This window comes from Musa acuminata, chromosome BXJ2-11, assembly GCF_036884655.1.
Source record: "Musa acuminata AAA Group cultivar baxijiao chromosome BXJ2-11, Cavendish_Baxijiao_AAA, whole genome shotgun sequence".
Taxonomy (NCBI): Eukaryota; Viridiplantae; Streptophyta; class Magnoliopsida; order Zingiberales; family Musaceae; genus Musa; species Musa acuminata.
Window position 1 is genome coordinate 18,409,637 of NC_088348.1, and position 26,723 is coordinate 18,436,359.

The 26,723-nt window shown below is 38.3% G+C and overlaps 3 protein-coding genes across 7 annotated transcripts; 1 reads left to right on the top strand and 2 right to left on the bottom strand.

The window, feature by feature from the left end:
• Nucleotides 1-347: 347 nt before the first annotated feature.
• On the top strand, nt 348-14,607 carry LOC135626217 (probable protein phosphatase 2C 55). 4 transcript variants are annotated; one of them, XM_065131375.1, is made up of 6 exons: nt 348-488; nt 833-1,168; nt 1,436-1,622; nt 2,346-2,667; nt 13,125-13,274; nt 14,123-14,607. In XM_065131375.1, the coding sequence occupies exons 2-6, from the start codon at nt 970-972 to the stop codon at nt 14,414-14,416; spliced, it is 1,152 nt and encodes a 383-aa protein (XP_064987447.1). In that variant the 5' UTR covers nt 348-488; nt 833-969; the 3' UTR covers nt 14,417-14,607. The 4 variants fall into 4 exon arrangements, with proteins under 4 accessions (XP_064987447.1, XP_064987445.1, XP_064987446.1 ...); XM_065131373.1 differs by having other exon boundaries at nt 833-1,622; XM_065131374.1 differs by lacking the exon at nt 13,125-13,274 and having other exon boundaries at nt 833-1,622.
• A 250-nt stretch (nt 14,608-14,857) lies between these two features.
• On the bottom strand, nt 14,858-16,936 carry LOC103973345 (vicilin-like seed storage protein At2g18540). Its single transcript, XM_018821390.2, has 5 exons — nt 16,611-16,936; nt 16,355-16,542; nt 16,203-16,283; nt 15,832-16,119; nt 14,858-15,586 (listed from the first exon to the last, which is right to left on the bottom strand). Exons 1-5 carry the CDS (start codon nt 16,897-16,899, stop codon nt 15,050-15,052), a joined length of 1,383 nt encoding a protein of 460 aa, XP_018676935.2. The 5' UTR covers nt 16,900-16,936; the 3' UTR covers nt 14,858-15,049.
• A 1,049-nt stretch (nt 16,937-17,985) lies between these two features.
• On the bottom strand, nt 17,986-24,132 carry LOC135626218 (UDP-rhamnose/UDP-galactose transporter 1-like). 2 transcript variants are annotated; one of them, XM_065131378.1, is made up of 5 exons: nt 24,008-24,132; nt 22,789-22,973; nt 22,495-22,695; nt 19,942-20,103; nt 17,986-18,678 (listed from the first exon to the last, which is right to left on the bottom strand). In XM_065131378.1, the coding sequence occupies exons 1-5, from the start codon at nt 24,009-24,011 to the stop codon at nt 18,319-18,321; spliced, it is 912 nt and encodes a 303-aa protein (XP_064987450.1). In that variant the 5' UTR covers nt 24,012-24,132; the 3' UTR covers nt 17,986-18,318. The 2 variants fall into 2 exon arrangements, with proteins under 2 accessions (XP_064987450.1, XP_064987449.1); XM_065131377.1 differs by lacking the exon at nt 24,008-24,132 and adding an exon at nt 23,525-23,990.
• Nucleotides 24,133-26,723: the final 2,591 nt, after the last annotated feature.

Consider the following 26,723-nt stretch of genomic DNA (forward strand, 5'->3'; position numbering starts at 1 on the left):
ATATCGAGGAGTCCAAATCCAAACTCTTATTTTTCCATACGGACTCCGGTTCGCCCATCACTAATCCAACCCGTGGATCTCATAATAGTGTTTACTTTCATGCACAAAGGAACTTTATAGTATTATTTTTAATTAAAACGAGGCCTCATTCACTGAAGAATTCTTCAAAAGACCCCCATGTGGCTACTTTAGCGGCCCAAGCAATCGGTTTCGAACCGGTCCGGTCCGAGTCATAAAAGTTTCGGGGCTCTCGGAAACATTAATTGTAGTCTCTCCACCGCTCCCGCTTTCAACGCTTAAACCCAAAGCAAACGCCCCCTTTTGTGTCATTCCATTCCATCCGCATCCATCAAAAGAATCAGAGTACCAAGAGGAAAATCTCACCACAAAGAAAGGTCTAAGATCGTGGCCTCTCCTCCTCCTCCTCCACGCCTCTTCAGCCTTCACTCGGGTTCTGTTTTCCTCTTCCGCTTCCAGCTTTCATCGAGGTTCGTCTCTGAATTCTTTCTTCGGTGAAAAATTTTCTGGAATTTCTTTGTTTTATTTGCTTTCTTAATGATGTCGCGTGCTGATTCCCCTGGATTTCGTCGATAATATTTGAGTTTTTTTTTTTAATGTTCGGCTGCCCTTTCGTCGCCGCTCTATGTTAGGGATTCTGTTGCGACGCAGCTTTTCTTTTCTTTGGAGCCTCATGTCATTTTTAGGGTTTTCATGGTCTCCGTTCTATCGGAGTTCAGCAAAATCCCTTTTCTTTTGGAAGCTAGTGTTTCATATCAGAATTATTTTTGTTGTTGTGGGGGATTAATTTGGGCAAAAATGTGTTCTTTTTCAGGATTTCCATCATAGTTCCTACGAGAATCAGTAAATTGATGGATAATGAGCTTCAAGATTTACCTTTCTAGGTTATCTTTGGTTTCGCTGTTCAGTTCTTAGAGGACCAAGGTTTATACTTTGCTTGAGGCGTCTAAGATGCCAGCGCATTTTCCAAGCAAACTTTTTCGATTCTCCGTTGAGCTTCTGTACAGGCAGAGACACTCGGGCTTGTTTCAATCACATTCATTCTCCAGTCTTGTTGACTGCATTCGAGCTTTTTCCAGTAATGATCGCCCGACAGCAGAGTCTATTGTTGGAACATTCTACCGCATGATTTCTGTTCCTTCTTTGACTGGTGCGTCTTGGTACTCTTGCATACATAACGTCGGTAGGCTGGTTTCCGAGTCCACTCGAAGTTCTTCTTGTGTCCTATTTGAGAGGAATATGGCATTTTCTTGCAATTCTTTACCTGGTGGAGCTGAATGGGTTACACATCATCAGAATAGGAAAATGCTTGGTTCTTTCTTGAGTTTTGATGCTTATTTTTCACATGGAAACTTTGATTACTGCAGTAGATCATGCAAGACTCTGAGAATTCAGGAACTTTCAAATTCTACTGCAGTTTACAGGCATATCTGGTCCAGTGCAATCGGTGAAAGCTTTAATCTTTTTTCACCAAATGGCATTAAGGTGTTATCTTCATCATTCTTCACATCATTTTCTACTGGAGCAGCTTCTGACATGTCTCTTGGTGGGTCTCCACAAGAAGAGCAACTTGATAATTCTTCAAGCTCATCTGATTCTGACCAGTATGCTGCCCTGCATCTTTTTCTATCCTGTTGGTATTCAGTTGTCGATATTGATATGTGATATGTCATCTTACAAACAATTTTTGAGCTTTAGTGATACACATTTACAACTCTGATTTAGTAGATTTATTCAAGTTGCATGCAGAAATGATACTATTTTTTGTGCAAATTTTTGGTTGCATAGAACAAAGATTAAAGTAACCTTTTGATAGTACATATTGTCATTTTGAGACAGCATTTGATGATTTGTACATGTTTATGTGATACTTCATGTCATTTTCTCAGTTTACGATATTAATGTATTCAACATCATATAACACTATTATACTAGAGACTAGGCAGCCAATGGGCATGATTTCGGCCAATTTAGTGACTGAAGAGGGATAAATTTTATGTCGGAGCTAGAATTTTAAGAACTATGTGCTTAAAATATCATAAAGGACACCCAAAACACAATTCATGTTGCAATTAGATGATGAAAATTTGCTATGCCATTGGAGTAAGGTTGTGAAAATTCCTGGTTAGATGCAAACTCTTTCCTTGAGTTTGGAAGTGCAAAGGATGCTGTAGTAATTTAGGTTTTTTCTAAGCCAGTTTTCCATCTCTGTACATTTACTGCAAAGTTTGTGTTCATCTATCTTTTCACATAATAAAGATAGAAATTTATGTCAATATTAGTGGTTATTTGTCTACTTTAAGCATTAAATTAGCTGCATTGCACAGGAAAAAGCCAAGTAACAGAGCATTGAAACTGCTGTCCGGGTCTTGTTATCTGCCACACCCAGATAAGGAGGAAACAGGTGGTGAGGATGCACATTTTATATGGGATGAGCAAGCTATTGGTGTAGCAGATGGTGTCGGTGGCTGGGCTGATCATGGTGTTGATGCAGGACAATATTCTAGAGCACTTATGTCACATGCATCAGATGCAATTGAAGAAGAGTCTAAAGGGTCCATTGATCCGTTAAGGGTGTTGGAGAAAGCTTATCTAAGAACTAAAGCTCAAGGATCATCAACAGCTTGCATCATTGCTCTAACTGATCAGGTCTGAGTTCATTATTCACCTCTTTGCATTACTCTCTGCAACTTCTTTTTAGTTCTTTCCTGTTTGTCCTCAAACTTATGGAGAATCTCATATAGTTTAAAGTTGATATTCTGCAGGAAATAAAAATCCGTTGTAAAAGAAACCAATCTGCATTCAAGTCTAGCATCTTTACTATCTTCATCTCCAGATTGCTAAGAGGAGTCTGGTTTTCATATATCTTTTTGTTTCCGAAATTCGATGTTGCTTTTTTTCCAATCTGTTGATATCTTTCCATTACTTTTTATTTCCAAAATTTGATATTTCTCTCCAACCTGTTATCTTTCCAATACTTATGTGCTTCTTTGCTTCAGAATGAATGTTCAATGGCTTAATTGGTAGGAAGCCATATTTCTTGCATACCACACTTCCTGAGTGCATTTTTTTCATCTTAAGCTTTGATGCTATAAATTTTGATCATGACAACCTTTTCTAAGTGTAAATCTGGTTATACATTTACTAGAAACTAACTTTCAAGATATCTAAGTCACCATAAGTTGGTGTGTGAAATTATAGCAGGCAGAAGATGTGATAATCTTCCTTGCTTATATTGTTCAACAACTTCTACATGCCTCTTAAATCATTTTGAATAATCAACACAAGGCCTTTTCCATGTGAAGTTTCTGAATATCTAGCTACAGGTTAGTCAGCCATGAAAGGGATGAATTTTCTCCATCTTTGGTTTCAGTTTTCCAAAAGCTTACCATTTCTGACAGTGTTGATAAAAACTAGATCTCACCTAATGCGTTTGATTTGTAATCTTTGATGGTCCCAAAGTGGGAAGCAATAACACCTGATGAGTCAGATATAGGCATGTTGCTTGGGGATATTTGGTATGTCATTGCACGTCACCTTGGGTTTCAAAGTGGTATGAAAAGTCAGTCTAGCCAATGAAGCCTGAGACTTGATACAAAGTCAACCTTCATATAGGCTTGTGTAAATAGGAAATATCTACTCTGTATCCATCTTTCTTTTAAGCATTTTTCTAAAGTTGGTTTGTGAGTTTTAGACTTGACTAGAGTTGCAATGCCTGTTTGGTGCCCCTTTTATTTTTAAATAGAATTGCACTGCCGCACTGATTAAGAAAAAATCATTTTTGTTTTTGATTTTTTTTTTGAACTCTTTAGTTAATAGTGTCATACTTCAGAGGCACTTGTATAAAATGGCAGAGTTATGAGCTTGAACATATGAAGTTCTTTGTACATATGGTCACATCAGCTTCATAATACTGTACTTGAGAAGCATTCATAAGATTCATTTAGTGAACAAATCATTTCCTCTTATTGGTATCTATTCTATTGAAAAGATGCAGCAATACATTTTCTTTTTAATAATAATTAACTTGCCTACCATAACACCGTTAATACTAATCCTAAGCTTTGATGGTTGCGATAGGTCATAGGTCATTGACAACCAGCATAAAACTGCTTTAAATATCATGAACATGGATCTTAACTGATTTTAGTATAGGGCTAGATCGTGACCTATAAGTGACGTGAGGTACCTTTATCATCTAGGTATCCTGAATTGTGAAGGGTGGACTAAGAGGTAGTTCAAAAGAGGCCCATCACATTGATGTTTGGATGTGATGCAATGAAGGTAAGAGATCTCTCATTGTTTGGGACCCATGCGAGTAAAAGAAGTTAATTCAAGAATAGAAGATTGTTAGGACTCTAGCTAGGAGAGTCCTAATTGAGAGGGACATTCATGTAAAACCTACCTAAGCCGACCCCTATTAAAGAGATGAAGAGGCCGGCAAGGGTTAGGAGGTTGTTTCTTAGAGAAGAATTAGGAGTTGTAAAGGAATATGAGTCTTGAGTAGAAGTCCTATTAGGAGTTGGTTAGAAGTAGGAGTCTTGAGTAAGAGTCCTATTAGGAGTTAGGGTTTAGAAACCCTATAAATAGCCATGTATTCCTCCTCTTTTGATAAGCAATAGATGAATCTTTTCTACAGCCTTTGAGCAGCAACTTGGAGGGAGGAACCCCTATAGAGTTCCAAGGAGGCCGATCCCCTAAAGAGATCAACCCCAAGTTTAGAATCTGCAAGGGTTCTATCACCTGGTATCAGAGCAGCGTTCTTGGCGTCTCGCTGCCCTTCCACAGCCATCCATCAACCCTCCACAACTGCCCAAAGCAATTCCCACAATTGCTTAAAAGATCGTTGTCAAATTCCGCTGTCATCTCCACCATCACGGATCATCTTTTGATCTCCCCGTGAATTGCAACAGGTTCTGATTTTTTACCTTACTGCTGCTGCAATTTAGTTATCCTTATTTGAAAATCCCAAAAAAATTATTCCTATATTGCTGCATAAACTTTTCGTCATAAAGTTTCCATCTCTACGACGAAAGATACATTGCAGAATTCCAACCGTATAGCACCGTCTGTTTGATCTTGCTATTGTGTTTTTTCTATCCAAATCTCTACGAAATTTTTATGACATCTTTGACAAATTCCTAACAGTAGATTTCCTTCGGTTTTGTCAAAAAATTCTCAATATAAACCATTGATATTTTACGTCTAATCTGCTATACTTGAAAATCTGCACTGTAAAATTTCAGCTGCATAGCATTGTTTGTTTGATCTTGATACTACGTTGTTTCTATCCAAATCTCTACGAAATTTTTATGATAGCTTTGACACTTCCTAACAGTGGATTTCTCTTTGGTTTCATCAAAAAATTCTCAATATAAACCACTGATCTTTTACGTCCAATCTGCTATACTTAAAAATCTGTGCTGCAGAAAATTTCAGTCACATATTATTGCCTTAACCCATCTATTTTAATCTTTTTTGAATGAAATTTCTTATACACTTCATAGATCATCTTGGCTTCCATCTAAGATTGATCTATTAAGAAATTCATCTCTAAAAACGATTTTGTGTTGTTGCAAATTTTCGTCGTAACCCGCTGAAATTTTTCGACGAGAATTCTGCAATCGCAACTTGAACCAATTTCCTTGTTGTTATATTGCCGAAATTTTCTTGATTAAATTAGATATCCTTGCTGTCATATAAACTGTGATTTTGCTATCAATTCCCTCCTCAATTCTTTCAAGTTTTTGGTGGAAATTACGTCGAGAAACCATTGTTTCTTCGACGACAATTTTACTCTTACAAGACAGCACATACTTGCTGCAACTTCCACTGATTTCTATCGAACCTTTGCTACCATCTACCACAGATCCAAAACTTTCATCTACAGCCCTAAAATTCCACCAAACCACACCCTCAAACTGCACCCAAAATAGCCACAAAACAAGCCTAAACCGTAGCCTACATCTACCAATCCACCAACCCTTTCGACCATCACCTCTCTCAACCAATACATGCCTTTAACCCGACAACAAAAGAAAGATCTTAACATCACAGATTTGGCGGCATATACTATGGCATCTGAGGAGGTAATCAATGCTAAATTCGAAGCCTTCGAGGCGCGAATGGAGGATAAGATTCGGATGCTCTTTACCGAACTCAGATTGGGCCGACCACTAAGCCCGAAGAAATCACATCAAGGAGAGAGCTTTGCCCAATCGCACCAAGCCCGAAGATATGACTTCCAAGAGAGGGGAAGCTCTATGACAAACCCCAACTATCCATGCATGAGAGTGGACTTCCCTAGATGGGAAGAAGGAGACCCGATTGGTTGGATCTCGTGCGCGGAGCGATATTTTCGGTACCATAAAACCGCAGATGCATCTATGGTGAAAATTGTAGCTATACATCTTGAAGGGGATGCTATACAGTGGTTTGACTGGTTTGAACATACTTATGGAGTCCTTTCATGGCGACAATTCAAAGGACTACTGATCCGCTTCAGACCAACCGATTACGAGAATATTAACGGACAACTAGCAAAGATCCGACAAACCTCTACCATTCAGGAGTACCAAACCAGGTTTGAAAGGTTATCTAATCAAACTCGTGATTGGTCTCAAAAACAACTATTGAAGACCTTCATTGAGGGCTTGAAGCCGGAGATCCGAGGATAAGTTAAAGCACGACAACCATATATGCTTATGGCAGATATCTCTTTCGCACGACATCAAGAGGAGAAATTGAACCATGAAGCTCAGAGGACTAGGGTCGCTCCTCAACCAGTAATATTGAAGCCCTCAGCCCCCTACTATCGACCAAGTCCCTACACCAAAGAGGTTAACAAGAGAAGAGCTTCGGGAGCGATATGCGAAGGGGTTATGTTGGCATTGTGACGAGCCGTGGAGCCATGAGCATCGCTATAGTAAAGGGAGACTTCTTATGATTGAACCAATAGAAGAAGAGGTCATTGAACATCCAGAAGAGAGCCTTGAACATGAAGAAGATGCAGAAGAAGAGCCACAACCGACCGAAGTTACGGTACATACACTAGCCGGCTACACAAACCCGCAAACGATGAAAGTTGGAGGCCTTCTCAAACAACAACTGATCAATGTTCTCATCGACATGGGCAGTACTACTAACTTCCTAAATAGTAAGCTTGCTGTTCGGATAGCATTACCTATCGAGAATCGCTGCAGGTTTGATGTTAAGGTCACCGACGGACGGATTTTGAATTGTGATCGTAGGCGCCCGCAAGAGAAACTATTGCTGCAGGACCAAGAGATAATTGCAGATTTCTTCATTCTCCCTCTTAACAATCATGAGGCCATGCTCAGAATTAAATGGTTAATGACATTAGGTGATATTTCTTGGAATTTTATGAAACTAATTATGAAATTTTACAATAAGGAAAAACATGTGACATTGCACGAGAAACGTGGGGGCGACATAACAACGATTTGCACACAACAAATAGAGAAGGTTTTGCATAAAGCATGCAGCGGCTTTTTGGTACAACTTGAGCAACAAACTAAGGGAGAGCCAACAGAATTTGAAGATCCAAATCTACTTCCTTTGCTTGCTGAATTTTCAAATATATTTGACGAACCGTGCAACCTACCTCTTACCCGTCGGCATGATCATTGTATAACGATCCTTCGAGGCAAATCTTCAGCAAATGCTCAGCCATATCAGTATCCACATCTCCAGAAGGATGAAATAGAAAGGATTGTAAAAGAGATGCTCGAAACATGAGTTATTCGGCTAAGTTGCAACCTCTACTCTTCACCGGTGCTACTTGTACGCAAGAAGGACGAAACAAGACGAATATGTGTTGATTACTGAGCTCTCAATGGCATAACCATCAAGGACAAATACCTTATTCCAATAGTAGATGAATTGCTAGATGAAAGGGAGCACAAATCTTTACAAAGTTGGACCTTTGATTCGGGTATCATCAAATACGAGCGTACGAAGAAGACTTACCGAAAACCACCTTTTGAACACACAACAACCACTACGAATTTTTGCTTTCTTCAACAGAAGGTGGAATATCTTGGGCATATCATATCAGAGAAAGGTGTGGCAGTGGACCCCTTCAAAATTGGAGCAATGCAAAACTGGCCGACCCCGAGAAACATAAAATTGCTACATGGCTTTCTGGGTTTAACAGGCTACTACCGCAAGTTCATGAAAAACTATGGAAAGATCAATGCACCACTTACTTCCTTACTGGAAAAAGATATCTTCCAATTGTTGGACAGAGCCTCCGCTTCCTTCGACAAACTTAAGGCAGCCATGACGACGACGCCGGTGCTAACACTACCAGATTTCAACTGACCCTTCATTATTGAGGTCGACGCATCTGGAGTCGAAATTGGAGCCATTTTCATGCAAGATGGTCGACCACTCGCATACACTAGCAAGACATTATCTCCCTCCTATCAAAATAAGTCAATATATGATAAGGAGATGCTCGCCATTGTGCATGCAGCAACGAGGTGGAGACCGTACTTGATTGGTCGACGATTTTAAATTAAAACTGACCATAAAAGCCTCAAGTACTTTTTGGAGCGAAAGATATCATCCCCTGAGCAGCAAAAATGGGTAACAAAACTTCTTGGATTTGATTATGAAATAACTTACAAAAAAGGGAAAGAGAATATTCTTGCAGATGCGCTTTCACAGTTTACCCGAGCAAGCTAAAGTTTCGGTCGTTTCCCTTCCGACCAGCGACTTCCTTAAGGATATTAAGATGGAATGGCAGGAAGATTCAGAGACTAGTAAGATTATAAAAAATTTGGAGGAAGCACCAAGCTCCGTGGCTCATTACAATTGGGACTCAAAAAAATTACACTATAAGGGACGCATTGTGCTTATGATAAATTCTACTTGCATCTTCACGAGCAGATTTTGGACAAAGTTATTTTATATGCAGGGTACTAAATTGAAAAGGAGTACGGCATATCACTCACAAATCGACGGCCAGACAGAAGTTGTAAATAGGTGCTTGGAGACAGCCCAAAGCCACCCGCCAAATATAGTCATCCAAAGAGAACTCCAGACCCAGCTAAGTACCATTATTGATCGACGGATCGTGACTCGACGACGACGACCCACTACTAAAGTGCTAATACAGTGGGTGAACCTACCAACAGAAGATGTCACTTGGGAGAACTATGACGACTTGAAGATCAAATTCCCAAAATTCATGAATCATCAGTCTCGAGGACAAGGCTGATTTGAAAAGGGCGGGTCTGCTAGGACTCTAGCTAGGAGAGTCCTAATTGAGAGGGACATTCATGTAAATCCTACCTAAGCCGACCCCTATTAAAGAGGTGAAGAGGCCGGCAAGGGTTAGGAGGTTGTTTCTTAGAGAAGAATTAGGAGTTGTAAAGGAATATGAGTCTTGAGTAGAAGTCCTATTAGGAGTTGGTTAGAAGTAAGAGTCTTGAGTAGGAGTCCTATTAGGAGTTAGGGTTTAGAAACCCTATAAATAGCCATGTATTCCTCCTCTTTTGATAAGCAATAGATGAATCTTTTCTGTAACCTTTGAGCAGCAACTTGGAGGGAGGAACCCCTATAGAGTTCCAAGGAGGTCGATCCCCTAAAGAGATCAACCCCAAGTTTAGAATCTGCAAGGGTTCTAACAAAGATTAGGTTAGCAACTTGGAATATAGGAGCATTTTCACAAAAGAGGCTAGAATTGTTTGACACTATGACTATAAGAATAATAAGCATTATTTGCTTATAAGATTAAGTAGTTAAGAGAAAAATATAGATATATCGATAGTATTGGGTTTAAAATTTAGTATATTGGAAAAGTTTAACATAGAAATGACATAAATGGCACAGGAATGCTTGTATATAAGGAGATAGAATTATAGTTTTAAAATTATTCTTACGAGAAGAGGTTTTGCATGTTAGAAGTGCTCATGCCCTCAAGTTGGACTAGATGACCAAAAAAAAAAAGAATTTTGAAAAAAAATCTTAGAAGATATCATTTAAGGAATACTTTTTATCGGAGGAAATTTAAACCCATGTAGGGAAAACATATGTTAAATTTAAAGAGATGCATGAGGGCTTTGGTTATGTGGAGATGAATGAAGAGTGTGGTATGACTTTAGTTTTTGTCACTTCGTATGATTTCAGAATTATTAATGCTCAATTCAAGAAGAGAGATGAACATTTGATTACTGTAGTCACAACTATAGTTAGATTTTTTTTCCTCACTAGAGAGTTAGATAAAGTTATATGCAAGAGTTGTATAGCTATACTTGTTGAAAGCTTAAAGAATCAACATAGGTGGATGATATATGTATGATATTTGTTGTCGAAAATCGTAGAAGAAAAATATAGTAGAATACGATACTAGGACTAGGTGATGAAATTTTGAAGATAATAATGTAAGGATTTTTAAGAATAGAATGATAAATGAGATGGTTTAAAACTTAGATGAGAATAATATTAGTATTATTTGATCTACGATGACTAATAATGATGGTAAAAAAAATACTGAATTACTAAAGCTCGAGAAAGAAAGTGTAAGGATTTATGTAATATTTAATACAGTAAAGATGAAGGTTAAAGAATATTTATTAATTATAATGACATTAAAGAATATATATAGAATTATTTTTATAAATTATTTGATGAATATTCCACAAATGACCTAGCTTTAACGATTGTTTTTAGTGATAGATTTAGTAGTCAGAGATTTGTTTGTAAAATCAAAACCAGTGAGGTAAAAGAAGAAGCCTAATAGGTAAGAGTGTGAGACTTGATCACATCCATATTAAGGTTTGAAAAAGTTTAGGAGATCAAGGAATAGCTTGGTTAACTAGTTTATTTAATAAAATTTTAAGATTTAGATTGATGTCTAGTGAATGGAGAAAAAATATTTTAGTGTTAATTTACAAGAATAAGAATGACATACAAAATTACTCTAGACAATTAAAATCATCAGTCATATTATAAAATTTTAGAAAAAGTAATCAAAAGCAGGATAAATTTAAAATAAATATCTTCTAAAATCAATTTAATTTCATGCTTAGGATACTAACAATATAAATTATTTATTTATTAAGATAATTAATAGAAAAGTATATTGAGAAAAAAGGAAGATATGAATATGGTTTTTATTGATTTAGAAAATGCCTATGATATAGTTCCTAAAGATTTATCATAATGGATTTTAGAAAAGAATTGCATATTAACTAATTATATTGATGTTATAAAGGATATATATGATAATGTAGTCATTAGTATTAGAATTATGAGGAGTTTGTTTAGTGAGTTGGCTACATCAAGGGTCCATATTAAATCTTTACTTTTATATTGATAATGAATAAACTTATTAATCATTTATAAGATAGACCTCGTAGGTTGCGTTTTTTATGAGATTTTAAATGAAATTAGCTCTAAACTTGAGTTATAGATGTAATCCTTAGAAATTATAGGTTTTAGATTAAGTAGAATTAAAACTAAATATATGAGATATAATTTTAGTAATAATAAGAATAGGTAAGAAGATATAGTGCAATTGGATGACAAGAAGTTAATATAGTACAAGTTTTATGTATCTTGGATCAAGTATTCAATAAGATGAAGAGATTGATAAAGTTATTATTCACAGAGTATAAATAGGACGATTAAAATGACAAGGAACTTCAGGAGCCTTGTGTGCCCATTGCGTACAAAAATTTATAAGGTAGTTGTTAGAGCATCCATACAAAAATTTATAAGAAACAACATATACAAATAATTTGTATTGCTGAGATGAAAATGGTTTGGTGAATATTTGAAGTTAATAGGAAAGATATACAAATAAATATTATTATTGATGATTAAATAGATATTGGTTCAATAAAGAATAGAATGAGAAAGAAATTTAAATTGGTATATTCATGTGATCAGGAGATCTATAGATTTCAGTAATTAGAAGAGAAGAGACAAAATGATTATTATCAGTGGTATAAGGAAAAATTGAGAGCGGCATAAAAAGACCTTAATAGAAATTATAAATAAATATTTAAATATTCGTAATTTAACTAAAGATACATTTCTTTATAGATCGACAAAAGATCTATATGGTCGACCTCAAATAGTTGGAACTTGCTTTATTGTTGTTATTGTTATTATTATTATAATTGACTTTCCTACAATATTTGTCTAGTGGACCAATTTAACATGGATTCTCATTTTGGCCTTTTAAGTATGCTGAGCTGTATTTGATTCAAGCATTAACTTTTTTACACAAAAGTGGCTTATCAAGAGATGAAAGGAATGATTCACTTTGTCCTGGACAAAGAGGCTTTTTGGTATCTTTTTAGGAGGATGGAAAATAGGGACACAGAAGTACAAACTGAATAGGACACTAGGATTGAAGGAGAAAAGGAAAGAAATGTGTGTAAAGAGGACAATGGGACTGGTTATCCTAGTTGACTCTTCTTTCTCCTTTATGCTGATGTGATTATGTACCTAATCACCCATTTTCATGCTATTAGAGCTAAGTAAGTGATCCAGAAATTGTTGAAAGAGTTCTGTTGACACTCTTTTTGTTTTGTCAAACTCCTTTCACCTTTTCTTATTTAGTGTCGTTGATCTGACTCTTGATACTTAGTTTACTTGGTCAAGGAGCTTTGATATTGTCTCCTATCCCTCAAACACATGGAAAGGGTTACCGATTTCAATAGAACATTTCCCCCCATGCTCCCTCAGGGGTTTGTTACTTGTCTTGGTTTTCCATGGTTCCCGAAATAGAAGTTTGTACACTCTTAAGTAATGTGCCAGTTCTTATCTGTACTCGAATTTTGATATAAAGCTGGTACATCAACCACAAATGATGCATATGATATGCACCAGTATACGATGGTTTAATATATGCCCAAAAGGTGGTGGAATTGCTACAATGAATCTGGTGCAAAGGTCAAATGACTTTAGGTCCTTGACGTTGAACTTGACCAAAGCAATCTAAGACAATCTTTTGTGCTTGATTCATGGTAATGCCTTTTTTTTTTCTCCTGCATGTAGCAACTTGACACAAGCTTTTTGATTCTTAGTATGTAACTAAGTGGTGTCTTTGGTTGCAATTGGCCTTGTAGGGCATTCGTGCTGTCAATCTTGGTGACAGTGGTTTCATTGTTGTTAGAGATGGGTGCACTATCTTTAGGTCACCAGTGCAGCAACATGATTTCAACTTCACTTATCAACTTGAGAGTGGCAATGCAAGCGATCTACCTAGTGCTGCCCAGGTTAGTTCTGTTTTACTTTGACACCTCCATTTATGGTACTTTTTCATTAAGCTGCGACTAGAGCTTTATGTGGGTTAGGGATTGTATTGGGTGCTTCAGATATGGGGTTCAAATTTTGTAGGTACCCTTCATATGATTTCTATTTTTGAAATGGTTTTAGCTGATACTTTTATTTATTAAAGGAGGAAAAATGGGTTTGTGCTCATATACTTCAACCACTAGTTGTGCTACTCTCTTGTGAAATTCACATTGGAGTGCATGTATTTAGTATTGATCCATTTGATAGTGGTAAATTCAATGGTATCCATTTGATTTCATTCAACCAACTGATGGAGTTCAAGATTATTTTGTTGGGTGTCAAGGAGCAGGAATAGACGGGCTTTGAATACAGGAATTGGTTGGCTTTTAGTCCCCTTTTGGCTGTAGGTGTTTGGGAGGATGATAAAGTCCAAACCTGTCTTCTTCATCTTACTCTGTGTAAAATTAATTCTGCTAGCAACTTATCAGTACTATTTTTAGGCCTAGCCCTACAAGAAACAAGCTGAGATCTTACGGATTAGTCGTGCAGCTGGACCAGTATGAAGCACCTGTCAATTTTAAGCCTAGCTGGGATTGTTGTTTTGCAAATTTTGTGCCACTCTTGGCCTAGAATTGTTTGACATAATTCGTCAACAAGTTTCGATTCCAAACCCTAGTCTGTCTCTGAAAGAACATTCAGGCTTAAGTGCTTACAAGTGCAGCTCCTTGATCCTAGCTGTTCTTTTGTCTTTTGACATGGTACATCTTTGTCGATAGACATCTTGGATTATTGTTTAGGCTCATATATGCCGCTTACATTTTGTGTGCAGGTGTTCACTTTCCCAGTCGAATCAGGCGATGTGATCGTTGCAGGGACAGATGGACTCTTTGATAACTTGTACAACAGTGAGATCACCGCTGTCGTTGTTCACGGCATTAGAGCTGGTTTAGGACCTCAAGTGATGGCCCAGAAGATAGCTGCATTAGCTCGCCAACGAGCCCAGGATAAGAACAGGCAAACACCCTTCTCGACTTCTGCCCAAGAAGCCGGCTACCGCTACTATGGAGGCAAGCTCGATGACATCACCGTCGTCGTCTCCTACATCACTGCCTTCGGCAATTAGAACTCATTGCGCCTTTGTAAATAATCCGTTCAGCATCATGGCAAGGCATGTGATGGTCTCTTTCTTTTAGGTCTCAGTTACATGTTGATGAGAAGAAATGTGAGACTCATAGCAACCATCTCTACAAGCTAGCGTATGTTTTCTGCTTCTGAGTTATTACTCGTAAAGAACTTAAATGCTATCTTCTCAAATTGTATGGTCTCTGCTTGATGGTTGTTCAGTTCTGGTTATTCGGCAGGAGCGGCATCATGTTTAATTCTTGATCTTGTAAAGTAATCTGAAATCGCAGAAGGTATGTTTTGGTTCCTCCGTTGGGAGATGTTTGATGAAATTGAACTAGAAATATAGCCATTTCACCTTAGCATTTCTTTATCCTATATCGGTCACAACATTGCACTTGGTACTAAAAAAACTTCATGATTTGAGATGCGTTCAACTATATATCTACCAAACCAACTCAACTTTTATTACAGATTGTGAACTCGAAACATTTTCTACTTGGCTTGGCTTGGCTTATTTATGTAGCTCTCTTTGGACTTGTTACTGTCTGGCTTTTACATTGACATCTGGTAGATCCACAAATGTCACCTACAGCCAAAGCTTATTCCCACAACATTGAAGATAAGAACACATTCAAACTAGCATTCTAAGCATCCGCATCTCCCTCTCCGCCTCTCTTCTCGCCTCTTCATCAACCTTCCAAGCTGCTCTTTCTTCGTCGTCATCATCTTCTTCTTCGTGTTCCTCTTCACCCTTCGATTGATCCTTCATCCTCCCCTCGAGTTCCTCGGCACACGAGGTACACGCAAGTATCGTGGACTCAACTCGGGCAGACAAAAGGTCTTCAACGATAGCTGTCGGCACGTTGAATGCCATGGCCATGACCTCCCTGTCGAGGATCCGAAGCGCCGATCTCTTCCCCCCGAAGAACTGCGGGCGGTTCTTCCCCACCAGGTTATTGAATCCGACCAAGATGAAGCCCTCGTCGTTGTAGGACATTTGGGTCACCGGGTGAAGCCTCGGCACCACCACGACATCCCCTTCCTTGGCCTTAAACCTCGTCTCCTCCGCTGGCTCGCCGATGCAAACGGCTTCCACCATTCCCCGTCCTTGGATCACTATGGCGATCTCCGTCGCCTTGGGGTTCCAATAAGGCCCCATCATCGAACTCTTCAACCATTATAAGGTTGATATCAGTCAGTACACAACACATCATGTCTCATCTACCGATTGAACCTTTCAGATCCAACCAACCACAGAATTATATAGCATTAGAGCGAAGCATTGTGTGTTCAAATCATATTCCATCAATAAAAAAAAATTTAAATCATATTCGATCTGTCGATTTAAGCTTTTAGATGCAATGATAAAGAATTGGGATGATACCATGTGATCGTGTCTCATCTCATACTTACCCTGCTCAAGTTCACCATGAACGCCCCGAAGTTGGAGCCCTTGAGAGCTTTGAGGTCCTTGTGACTCAGGGCAGTGCTCCAACCATTGCAGTTCTCCACATCGGGTTTGGCCTCGAAGAAATTGAATGCCTTGGTCTTCTTCTTGTTTGTGAGTTTCTCCTCCTCGGCGGTGAGACTTCGGATCCCTCTGAGAGCTCCAAAGGATACTGTCTTCGAAGTATGCGGAAAAGGAATGATGGCCGGAGGCTTCTCAACCCATTTGATGGCCAGAATGGTTTCCTCGGAAACCTTAAGGTGAAACAACTCATCAAAGCCATGCACTGACACGAATCTCTTCTACTTACATAGATGGATTCATCACCATGACTTACCCCAAATGCCATCTGGAGTACTTTGTCCTCGAAACCTCCGACCAGATCACTGATGTTTGAGTAGGCTGCAGCTGGTAGTTCCTGCATGAAGCCATGAATGATCATGAATCTTCTTGTGTGTTGGCAGATTGGGTTAGAGGGATGATTACCACCTTTGTGTTGTCCGTGTCTACTGCATTAAATATGGCATGAATCCTTAGGTTGTCTCTCGTTGGGTCCGGATGGCTCTGCACGTAGAACATGCTGCCTTTCTCCAACCTGTAGATGTCACCACGCACCACATCGATGTGCTCGGTCTCATCGTTCTCGTCCTCTTCGACGTATGTGACCCTTCCGCTGCCTGCAGAAACCAAGATTTGATGTAGGCGTCCATCTTTTCTCGTGTTGAGCTGTTTCGAGATGTCATACCAGACTGCACGTAGAAGACCATGTCGGTGTGGAGGAGAACGGGGAGGAACATCGAGCTGGGCGCCATGGTGATGAACTGGAGGTGGTAGGCGCCACCGTAGCCATCACGCACGTCGACGGCCGTGATCTCCCCGGACGCTGTGGAGGCCACCGTCCTCCGGCTCTCTTTCCTCACTAGAAGCGGACCAACGCCGGGGAACTCCTCTCCCCCTCCGTCGACGGCCACAAAACACCATAGCAGCAACATCGGCAGCATCGCTCGTTTCAAAACAACAGCTTTGGGCTTCATCGTTTTCGCCTCTCTCTCTGATCTCTGATCTGCCTTCTCTCCCTCCTAGGTCGGTAACGGGGGAGGAAGGGTGTCTCATACATAGTAAGGAGAGCTCAGTGGGAGGGATGCGTGCATGGCGGCCACGTTGCATGGGCGACAAGGGACGTGACTCAAATAGGGCAGTGGAAAGTAGGCTGAAGCTGCAAGACGTGGGAGATCACCATCGTGATCAGCGGCCACAATCTCAGTCTTGGGATGGCTGCTAATCCAGTTTCATCATGTCAGAGATGATATGATTGTTTCTGTCGATTCTCTTATACATAAGTCGGAGGTGAGCCATTACAACTCCTTTTACTCGTTCCAAGAAAGCCACTCCATTACAACTCATCTAACTCATGTACATGGGGTTAATTATATATTACTATCCTTATTAGTTATGTTTAATATTTTAATATTTATATTTTTAAAAATTATATTAAAATTTTTATATTTATGAGAGTGAAATTTTTTTTTATTTTATCAATTTTATTAATAAAATTATAGTAAAATTTATCACTGAGCACTTTTGACTCTGTTAAGAAACGAGATTAAATATAATATAAGGATCTAATATAATTTTTAAAAATATAAAGATCAAAATATTAAGTATAATTAAATATAGAAGATAATATATATAATTAATTATATCAAAATATTAAGAGTAACTAATTATAAGATATAATATATAATTAATTTTAGTACATCGACAACTCAATAGTCCGGATTTCTTAAGGTATTAATTTTTTAAATAATTTAAAATTTTAAAGATATATTTTTTTTTTTTTATAAAGGGAACGAGAGAAATATAGAAATAAGGAATGTTATGTGGAAAAACTTGAGGACTCTTCCGTACGAATCACCCATTATAATTTCCTTTGATTGGTTTATATCTTGTATTTGGATTTAATTTTAAGTGCTGACATTTACTGCTACATGATATTAGATCCATGAGAAACGCGGCTGATACGAGATCCAATATCAAGATTTAATACCACGATTGATATTGTCTTGCTGACTTTACAAACTGCAACACCAAAGCAATCAGACTGCTAGGGAAGCTCACGGTGGAGAGATCAAGGTCAGGAACCACTCCATTCAATTCCAAAAATGTAGAACGGACCAGACACTGAACACTTGGATATCTGATACAGAGAACAACAAGACGAGAGTGACAATTGATTCAGGGCCTTGACAACCCTTCGACATTACAAAAATCTGTCATTCTTGCCCGCACACAGCAAATGCCTACGATGATCCCATGTAAAATGGAGTAGAAGATGAAGAATGGCAAAGAAATCCACTTAAGACATTACTGTAGGCATCGTGGAGTGACTACGATGATCAAATTACTAAAGAATAATTAGGAACGAGATGGACATGCGCATGTGAAGAATAGAATTAGCTCTTTGTCTGCCCCAATTCAAGGTCAGATTTGGCGAGCCCATTTACTTTCTCCTTCAGGAGCTTTACATCCTCCCCCTCCGATTTGCTGTCGGCAATTATATGCGTCGCCCGCTTTACCTGCTTCTCGTGCTCTACAGCCCAGCTGTAGACCACCATGCCTAGCACCGCAAGCAACATTCCTAGAATGTTCTTGAGAGTGAGAGCTGAATCAAAGAGTATCCATCCTAGTATCAGCACACAGACGGTCTTCATATGACCCAAGACTTGGAAGGATGTTGCAGAGAACCGGCCGATGCAGAGATATTGGCTCATGTTGCAGAAGACAGCCAGGGAACACGAGAGAAGTATGAAGAACTGCAAAAAGAGGTCAACCAGGCTAAATGAGAAATCAGTAGATGGCACATCTAAAATGGAATGTGTATCCAACAGAGGCAGTCTTCTTTCGTAAAGATAAACATTCTGATGCAGAGCTTGACTGTAACTACAATCGTTACAACTTACCAAATAGCAGTTTGTTGTGTTTCTGTCTAGGGTCTTGCACAATGTTCAAATAGCAGCCATCATCATATCACATGTGCAACTCGCAGGTGTGTATGACTCATATTAAGATGTCCAGGTAATATGTAACTAGTTAGAAAAAAATATATACTCAAATTTAGATAATAACCAAATGCAGAGCTTCTAGAGTGATAGCTGCACTCTTTAAAAGTTAATTGAATGATAAGTTACAAAAAAATAGTTAAGGTTTTACATAATTAAAACTACTAGGTTATTTGCATATGTGATGCACATGCCGATAATTTAATTTAATTTTAGTTTCAAATATGTTAAGTAAATAAATGCAAAACATGAAATGTTTTGAAAAAAACAAAAAACAAAAAGAATACAAAAATTTCCAACCAGAGAAGGCCATATGTGGTAATTTTCAATCTAAATTAGCTATTTGATTAGGTACCTTAGAAACGGAATAAGAGAAATCAACAAATGTTACATAACCTGCTCCTTCACCTTTTTTATCAGAATAAAAAAAATGTCCCTCTTCTGCAATAGGGCATGATAGTCTTAAACTTATAGATAGTTGGGGTCTGGTAACTTAAAATACTCAAATTAAACTTCTACTGCGTCTATCCCAAGAGTTCATTGTGGATCTGACATTTCTATACATCAATTGCAGTAGGTCCTCAGCCAGGGCCATGCGAATTATATAAATTAGATATCTTCATGGACAAAAATAATTTCCATTTGATTTATAGTAGAAGAATATAATTTTAGACAGAATAACAATGAGTCAACATAAATTGCATGTGACTACATTTTCTGTACCTATGGGGATTGTATATGAATCTGTATAATAATATGTGGCCGTATGCATGGCATATTGCAAAACATGTGCAAGTACTTGGTTATAGAGAGTTCCAACAAGTATCCAGTGATCTTTCATGTTAAGCTTATGATAGTTATGTGGCTGTAGTTTATGATCAACTGCATGAACGAGATTAGAAACATATAATTGGATTGTAGATGTTGTTACAAACAATGGAAAATGAGTTCAAGTTAGATTTAATCTGCGCAATCAGAAGTCCCATCCGACAATAGAAATATTGATATGGAACTTACAGTTGCCCCTGAAGTAAATCGGTATTCTAAGAGAGAGCGGTGGTTGAGGTAGTAGTCAGCAAATGGGCCAACAATAAGAAGTGAGGCTGCCTGTACTGGTGCAGTTTTGCTTAGGAGCTCAAAAGAACCAATATTATATTTTTTCTGGAAAGACCCAATTGTCTGTAATAAAAATAATACCATGAGATAACTAACCAACTAGAGCTACAAATAATCAGTCTAGAGAATGGCTAAATGCATTGCTGCAAACAAAAATAGAGACAAAAAAAATGAGATGAATCCTGCTGTATGACAAAATATAGAAATCATGCTGTATTTACACAGCTCCGACAAAGTTACCTGCATCATGATACTAATTTATTAGTTTGACAGAGTAACTGCATTTAAATCTCACATAAAGCAAACAGGCTTACAGTTTTCTGCATCTAAATTTTATGTCATGTTATCATATAACATGATCCAACATAAATCTGATCAAAAAGAGTCCATCTCAATGAGCATAAAAAATGAAATTTTCCTAAAGTTTATCATTAGAAGAAAAAAAAAAAGCATAAGGACTAATGGAGATTATTTTCCATGATCATGATTTTACAGACTATACTTCTTTGTGCTTCCCTTTATTCAATGAACCTCTAAACACACAGCTAGAAGAAAATATATGTGAGACCTCTTGATGGCCCATACATCTTTACCCTAAGTTGGAAGAACAAATAATATGCTAGAATAATTGAAAGATAATCTCCATCAAGCCAACACAATCAACCAATCAGTCATCTGGAAGAAAAGCGACAAAACTGCTATCAGCAAAGCTTATCGACTTTATTACCAGAGATGGAAGAATGAAAGATCTGTAAAAGAGGATCCAATTCAATATGTATCTTACGATGTAGGGAAAAAGGAGAGAGCATAGCCACAGTTTTTGCACAGTGGACCTGGATCACCAAAGCTAACAATACCAACATATTAACACTCAATGAATGGTTGGAAGAAGAACTAAATTTGGATGCGCAAGAGTGGGCATGAGAAAATAAATGTGATATAGTTAGGGAGAAAAGGAGACAGCATAGTGATTGTTTCTGCAGAGAATCTTAATCACTATGGCTAAAGATCAGAAACATATAATACTCAAATGAGAAGAATTCACCTTGAATTTAGTGTCTTTATTTGTCCTACAAATCTGTTTATCAATGGATTTGTCTACAGATTTAAAGAACAAGATATAGGTAAGGGTTTGGCTGCACGTACTTTGAGGCTATAATTATCCTATTGTTCATTCCTGAGTTCAGATTCTAACAATCCTGATTCACCATAATTTTTACTTTGGAGTTGTTTATCTTCTCATGGAAATGTGTGGTAAAGCAATCATCTTTATCTTGCTGCTAAAAGTTTCATGCCCTTCTTAAAACTACAAATTTTCAAGTACTAAAATAATTGTTTAATCTGAGTCAACTCTCTAAAATATACAGAACCTTTAAAATCAGCTGGTCAAAGAAAGCTATAAAATTCCAAGAGCTTAATCAAACAGTTTAAAGGGAGTTCCATTTGTCATTTATAAGATATCTACCACAACCATACATTTACAAATAGGGAGCGGAGCATGCAAATTATGAATTATGAACACATCTGCACTTTCATATTCAGTTTTATCAATTGGTACAAAAGATTGAATGACCGTGTGAACACTAAATAGTCCACATTAATTCAAGTGGTCACTCGCTAGGAAACTGTACAACACAAACAAATAATAATTGAACAACTTTAACGGACGATACTGATACTTCAAAAAGCAGTTTCGGTTGAAAAATATTCTCATATGGAAATTAGCGTAAACATAAACCACCGAAAGGCAGAGAACATTAGCTTATTAGAAGTTTCACCTAAAAATAGAAGAAATAAAAGAAGGGATTGAAATCAACATAATAATTTAACCACAAGAAATTTTATTTAAAAGTAAACAGCCATATGCCAACCTAGAAAAAAACGATGCATCCTAGTAGTGCTTCAAAGTGAAAGTGAAGGCATAAGCTAGAGATCCAAAGCATGGTTCACTGAGAAGAATAATAGGAAGATATACAAGCAAATGAATGAACAAACGAAGCACCATTCCGCTCAAAGTGTCCTAACAACTACTTTTATTGTTCTTTGGCATTGTTGCATGCTTATACAGAAAAACTAAGAGATAGAATATCCTTGCATGAAATTTTTAACTTCTAAGCATCTAGTTGTTGGTAACCTAGGAACATGCTGTCAAATATTAGTTAAGTAGAACATTAGAACGATGAATCTGACCTCATCTATAATCATCCAACCCTCGGTTTCAGTATGATACACCTTAGGTTCATAAGATTACTAGTCGTTAAGCTTTAAAAGCAGTTCAACATTGCAAAGGCATAGTAGCTCAGATAAATGTTGACAGTCAACATCTTGTAAGAAGCAAATTTGGCATGTAACTGGTTTCCAATGTGCATGTCTCAGAATAAAAAAGACCGAGGGGCAAAGAAAACATTTTGGACATGGAATTTAATCATGCTCAGTCAGAGTAGAGATGCTCACAATTTGCTGCAATGATGTGCAAAAAACAGCCACACAGGCACAAAGTAGACCCTTTGCATTGATGTCCACATCAGTGACTGTGCAAATACCAACTCCTAAGGCCACAACTGCAACGGCCAGAATCACTTGCCGTGAGTAGTGTTTGCTGTGCAACAAAAATTCCATAAAGCAAACCACGGGTATAATGCTCAGTTTGGAGATCTGCATATTGTAAAAAAGAGACCAATCGAGTCATATTTGAATCACACATTCAACCATGTCATCTTTCACTACACAAGGCACAAACTTACAAACCTGATAAAATCCAACAGAGTTCAACATGAGACTGAGATTCATCCCAGTAATTGACAGATTTGCGACTATGGAGAACCAAAAGAGCTCCCAAAAAGGAACATACTTGGATACAGAGAGACCGGTTGCATTTGAAACCCAACCAACAAGGGCAGTGACAATGAAATGAAACCCTGTCAGCGTTGTTGCTGCATAATATAAACTAACATCAATGAAATTGAATGAAATCAAAGAGTCCAAAAAAGAAAAAGACAAACTTGGGATGTTAAAAAAAAGTAACTTTTCGAATCCACCACGTAATTCCCCACAATTTAAGAGAAAAATAATTGACTGTGACAACGCTTATCACATTAAGCCCCGACCATGACTTTTTACATTAATCATAGCTTCAGGATCCTTTAATTTGTCTTTGAAGCCTAGATCTACAGCGCAGATTCAAGAAAGACAGACCCGAAAAGGTCTCCGATGAAAATTTCTTATGCGAGGTTTCAACTGAACGCCAATAGGCCATCACTGCTAACATCTGCCACAATATCAATATCGCCCGTGGATCCAAGGCGGGTTAGCACATTTAACTTCATATCTCTCTCTAACACGAAAATCTTTCCTTTTTCTCAGAAAAGACAATTAGACAGCAGCAATCCTTCGTTTCCAACAGAAAGATCAAATCGTTACGCCCTTAACTTCAATTCCCAACGCGAAGAACCAAGACAAGAATCAGATCGAGGGAGGAGAGTACCGAAGCCGAAGGCATAGCCGTTGGGCGACATGAGCTGCTTGTTGGCCATGATAATGCCGACGGAGCTGACGACGTTCATCGCCCATGCCCCCACGTCCGACACCACCGGCTTCTTCTCCAGATCCATGGCCGGCGCCTTCCCCCTCCTCCCCCTCGAGTCCCTAATCCCCGAAGACCAAGCGAGGGCGAGGGCGAGGGCTTCTGCTGGTAGCAACTCCCTCGATCTAATCTATATATAATACGAATCCGAGAAAGGACAGAAGAGAGGAAACGAGAAGGGAAGAGGAGGGGAGGGAATAAAAGGAGATAATAAAGGAATCAAATCACAGAAGCCGTTTAGTTTTTGGTGTTCGGGGACGGAGTCTGGTCTTTAAATTGGTGTCGTCGTCGCCGTCGTTGCTTCGGCAATCGAGACGATACCGAGTGGAGAGAGAGGGGGCGTTATAACACTAGCGAGGACATGGAGAGGGCGGCTTCCCCTACCCATCCTACAAATCGGGAACTTGTGCGGGTCCCACCGATGACGGTCACCGCTCTCCACGAACTCGATGCGGGCACGCCGTCGGGCTCTTCCTTCGGGGTAGACGTCGGACGCGGAAGTCTGGGCGTGTTTGCTATGGTACCAGGGGGCGTATTGTACCCGACGAGACGAACAGAGAAGCTACCACGGGACCCACTGACGGACTCAGTTTTGCATGCAAGGTACTCCGTCGGCTTCCCAGTGATGGCGGACTTGTGTGGTGGGGCCACCGCTTCACGCAATCACAACGTAGGTATTGTTGAAGCATAGTTTTCAGCGCGTATTATTTATTTTTTCCTATTAATTTTAATCAAATTTCAATCTGATATAATAGGTCATGTTCGATTTTTCGTTTGATTTTAATTTATTTTCATTAAAAGGTAATCCAATGACATCATCGAACTTGAACAATTCAAATCATGGCAAACTTGAACAACATTACATCACACCGGTTCATCTTAACCTAGAATAATAAATATATTTTAATTATATATGTGTATTATATGAAGTAAAAAAAAAAAAAATATTTACATGTGAAGATTCGAGAAGCCATTGGGATGGTTAAAAGAATCGGTATCATCTACTCGCTTTGATGTGCTGATGTCGACATGACATATCGTGTGGCGTCAGATGAGGTCGATACACAGATGCCACTCGGCCAAACATGTCGTCGGCCATGTGGGTGTGAGTGCATGATGAACTCCCACTATGAAGCTTTGTGGGTTAGATTATAACTTCAACCTACATAGTGGTGGTGGCTTGGTGAATTAAATGTTCCCGAGCTTCAATTCAACACACATGATAGTCAATTTGGATTACATTCTAAGGGACCATTTCGAACTGCTCACTGGCGAGTAAAAGCTTATTATCCATCTATATTCGTAATTCAATGTGAAGCTTTAGCAATCCGAGAAGGGCTCAAACATATTTCAGTTTGGACCTTTCAACATCCAATTGGAAACTGATTTATTAATCATCAAGCAGGTATTAGAAGGAAAAAAAATACTCACTAACATACATAACGTAAACTAATCGATATTTTTTTAATTATAAGAAAAGTAATAGGATGTTTCAAGAGTTCATTACATCCTAGTCTACCGAAAACAAATCGTAACACGTAAAAATTTTATCATTTTAAAATAATTTTACGTAATAAAAACCTAATAAAAAGATACAAAAATTAGGTAAAATACAATACCAAACAATTGTAAAAGCAAATATAAATGATAAACAATCTATTGACAAAAATATTACTGATATCCGTAACGAAGATATTTTATGTTTTTATAGAATATTAAAATCATAATAGATGATTTTTTTAAAAGAAAAAGGAAAAACCACACACACATTTGTTGCTATTCAGTAAGCGATGGAAACAACCCAACTAATCTTATTGTTTCTTGCAGGTCAAAACCCATGTCCGATGCAAACAAATCCCTTCTGTCCATGGTTTGAACATGATGGATGGAGTGAGGGTGTCACCGGCAAGAGGTCATATTTGAGCCACCGGCGCTTTGAGAGTGGTCCATGAAGAAGTGCCATGTAATTGGATTAGCAAGCATTCCATCATCAACATAGATAATATTGCTAAAGGAGATTGACTACCTAACTAGTTTACAACTCAATAAGGTTGGTATAGATAGTATAAATCAATAGGTCATGCGAGATGTTGATGATCAATAAATTTAATATGGTATCTAAGTGATTTTTGCTTTGTGTCAAATCATCATTAAAACAGAAAAGCAGCTAGATTGATCTTGTCCTTCCACAAACTCTCTCGTCAGGCGAATGAATGTTCAGAATATAAACTAAATATGTTATATCCTATCTATTCTTTTAAGCTTTTAAAGGACAGGATGAGATGAATAGACAACAAATAGCAATCAACTTCACACGCCAAATATTCGATTGACTGGATCCAATAACAAGTCTCATATCAGATCTGCTACTGCCTTTAATGAACTTTGCACTCCAAGCATATATACCTCACTTGAGTTGGAAGGCATCGAGCACCTCGTACCTAGTTCAGGGGACTGTTGTTGTATCCGAAAACAAGTCGTCACATGGCATGTCTGTGACAGAAAGGAGATGGTTGATTGCTCTCTGCAGTTGCTTTTGGTTGCTACCTGGAACATGACACTGTCTTTTTTTTTCTTTTTTTGTTTCCTTCCATCAAGAACCAAGTGATAGAAGATAAGATTTCCCTGAGGAAAATCCTCTATTCTATTGAGGAAAATCTTCCCTCCTAATCCCTATAAATTGGAGAGGGACGTGCTAATGCATTTAAGCTATAGCTTCTTCAATAAAACTTCTTTACTTTTTCAATAAAGCTTTTTATCTTCTATTCTTTCTATCATGGTATCAGAGCTACTTGCCTAGAGCAAGCTCTCTTCTCTCTTCTCGCTGCCGACTTATCACTGTTGCTTCTCCATCTCTGACGGCAAAAGAAAAAGCTTTCTACCATTGCTTTTCTATCATCAGCCCATCGGTGCAACAAATCTTTCCTCTTCGGCGAACGGCAATTGTCTTCTCCACTGCCACTCTGCCCCAACATCTGTTCCCTTCATCTGCGGCTCCACCTTTCAGTGCTGTGCTCACCAACATTGCCCCACCTTTCTTCCTCGCTGTAGCTACCTCCTACCTCTTTTGCTGCAGCTTCCTCCTCTACTACACCTATAC

What these genes read in the sequence shown, in the direction of transcription:
- LOC103973345 (XM_018821390.2), bottom strand. Translation starts at nt 16,899, where the DNA reads ATGAAGCCCAAAGCTGTTGTTTTGAAACGAGCGATGCTGCCGATGTTG. An exon ending in TAGACACGGACAACACAAAG is followed by an intron (nt 16,284 to 16,354) that starts GTGGTAATCATC and finishes GGCTTCATGCAG; the next exon opens with GAACTACCAGCTGCAGCCTA. An exon ending in TACTCCAGATGGCATTTGGG is followed by an intron (nt 16,120 to 16,202) that starts GTAAGTCATGGT and finishes TTTCACCTTAAG; the next exon opens with GTTTCCGAGGAAACCATTCT.
- LOC135626217 (XM_065131373.1), top strand. Translation starts at nt 970, where the DNA reads ATGCCAGCGCATTTTCCAAGCAAACTTTTTCGATTCTCCGTTGAGCTT. An exon ending in AGCTCATCTGATTCTGACCA is followed by an intron (nt 1,623 to 2,345) that starts GTATGCTGCCCT and finishes TGCATTGCACAG; the next exon opens with GAAAAAGCCAAGTAACAGAG. An exon ending in TCATTGCTCTAACTGATCAG is followed by an intron (nt 2,668 to 13,124) that starts GTCTGAGTTCAT and finishes TTGGCCTTGTAG; the next exon opens with GGCATTCGTGCTGTCAATCT.
- LOC135626218 (XM_065131377.1), bottom strand. Translation starts at nt 23,651, where the DNA reads ATGGATCTGGAGAAGAAGCCGGTGGTGTCGGACGTGGGGGCATGGGCG. An exon ending in GCACATCATTGCAGCAAATT is followed by an intron (nt 20,104 to 22,494) that starts GTGAGCATCTCT and finishes TTTTTATTACAG; the next exon opens with ACAATTGGGTCTTTCCAGAA. An exon ending in GATTTACTTCAGGGGCAACT is followed by an intron (nt 18,679 to 19,941) that starts GTAAGTTCCATA and finishes CTCTTTTTGCAG; the next exon opens with TTCTTCATACTTCTCTCGTG.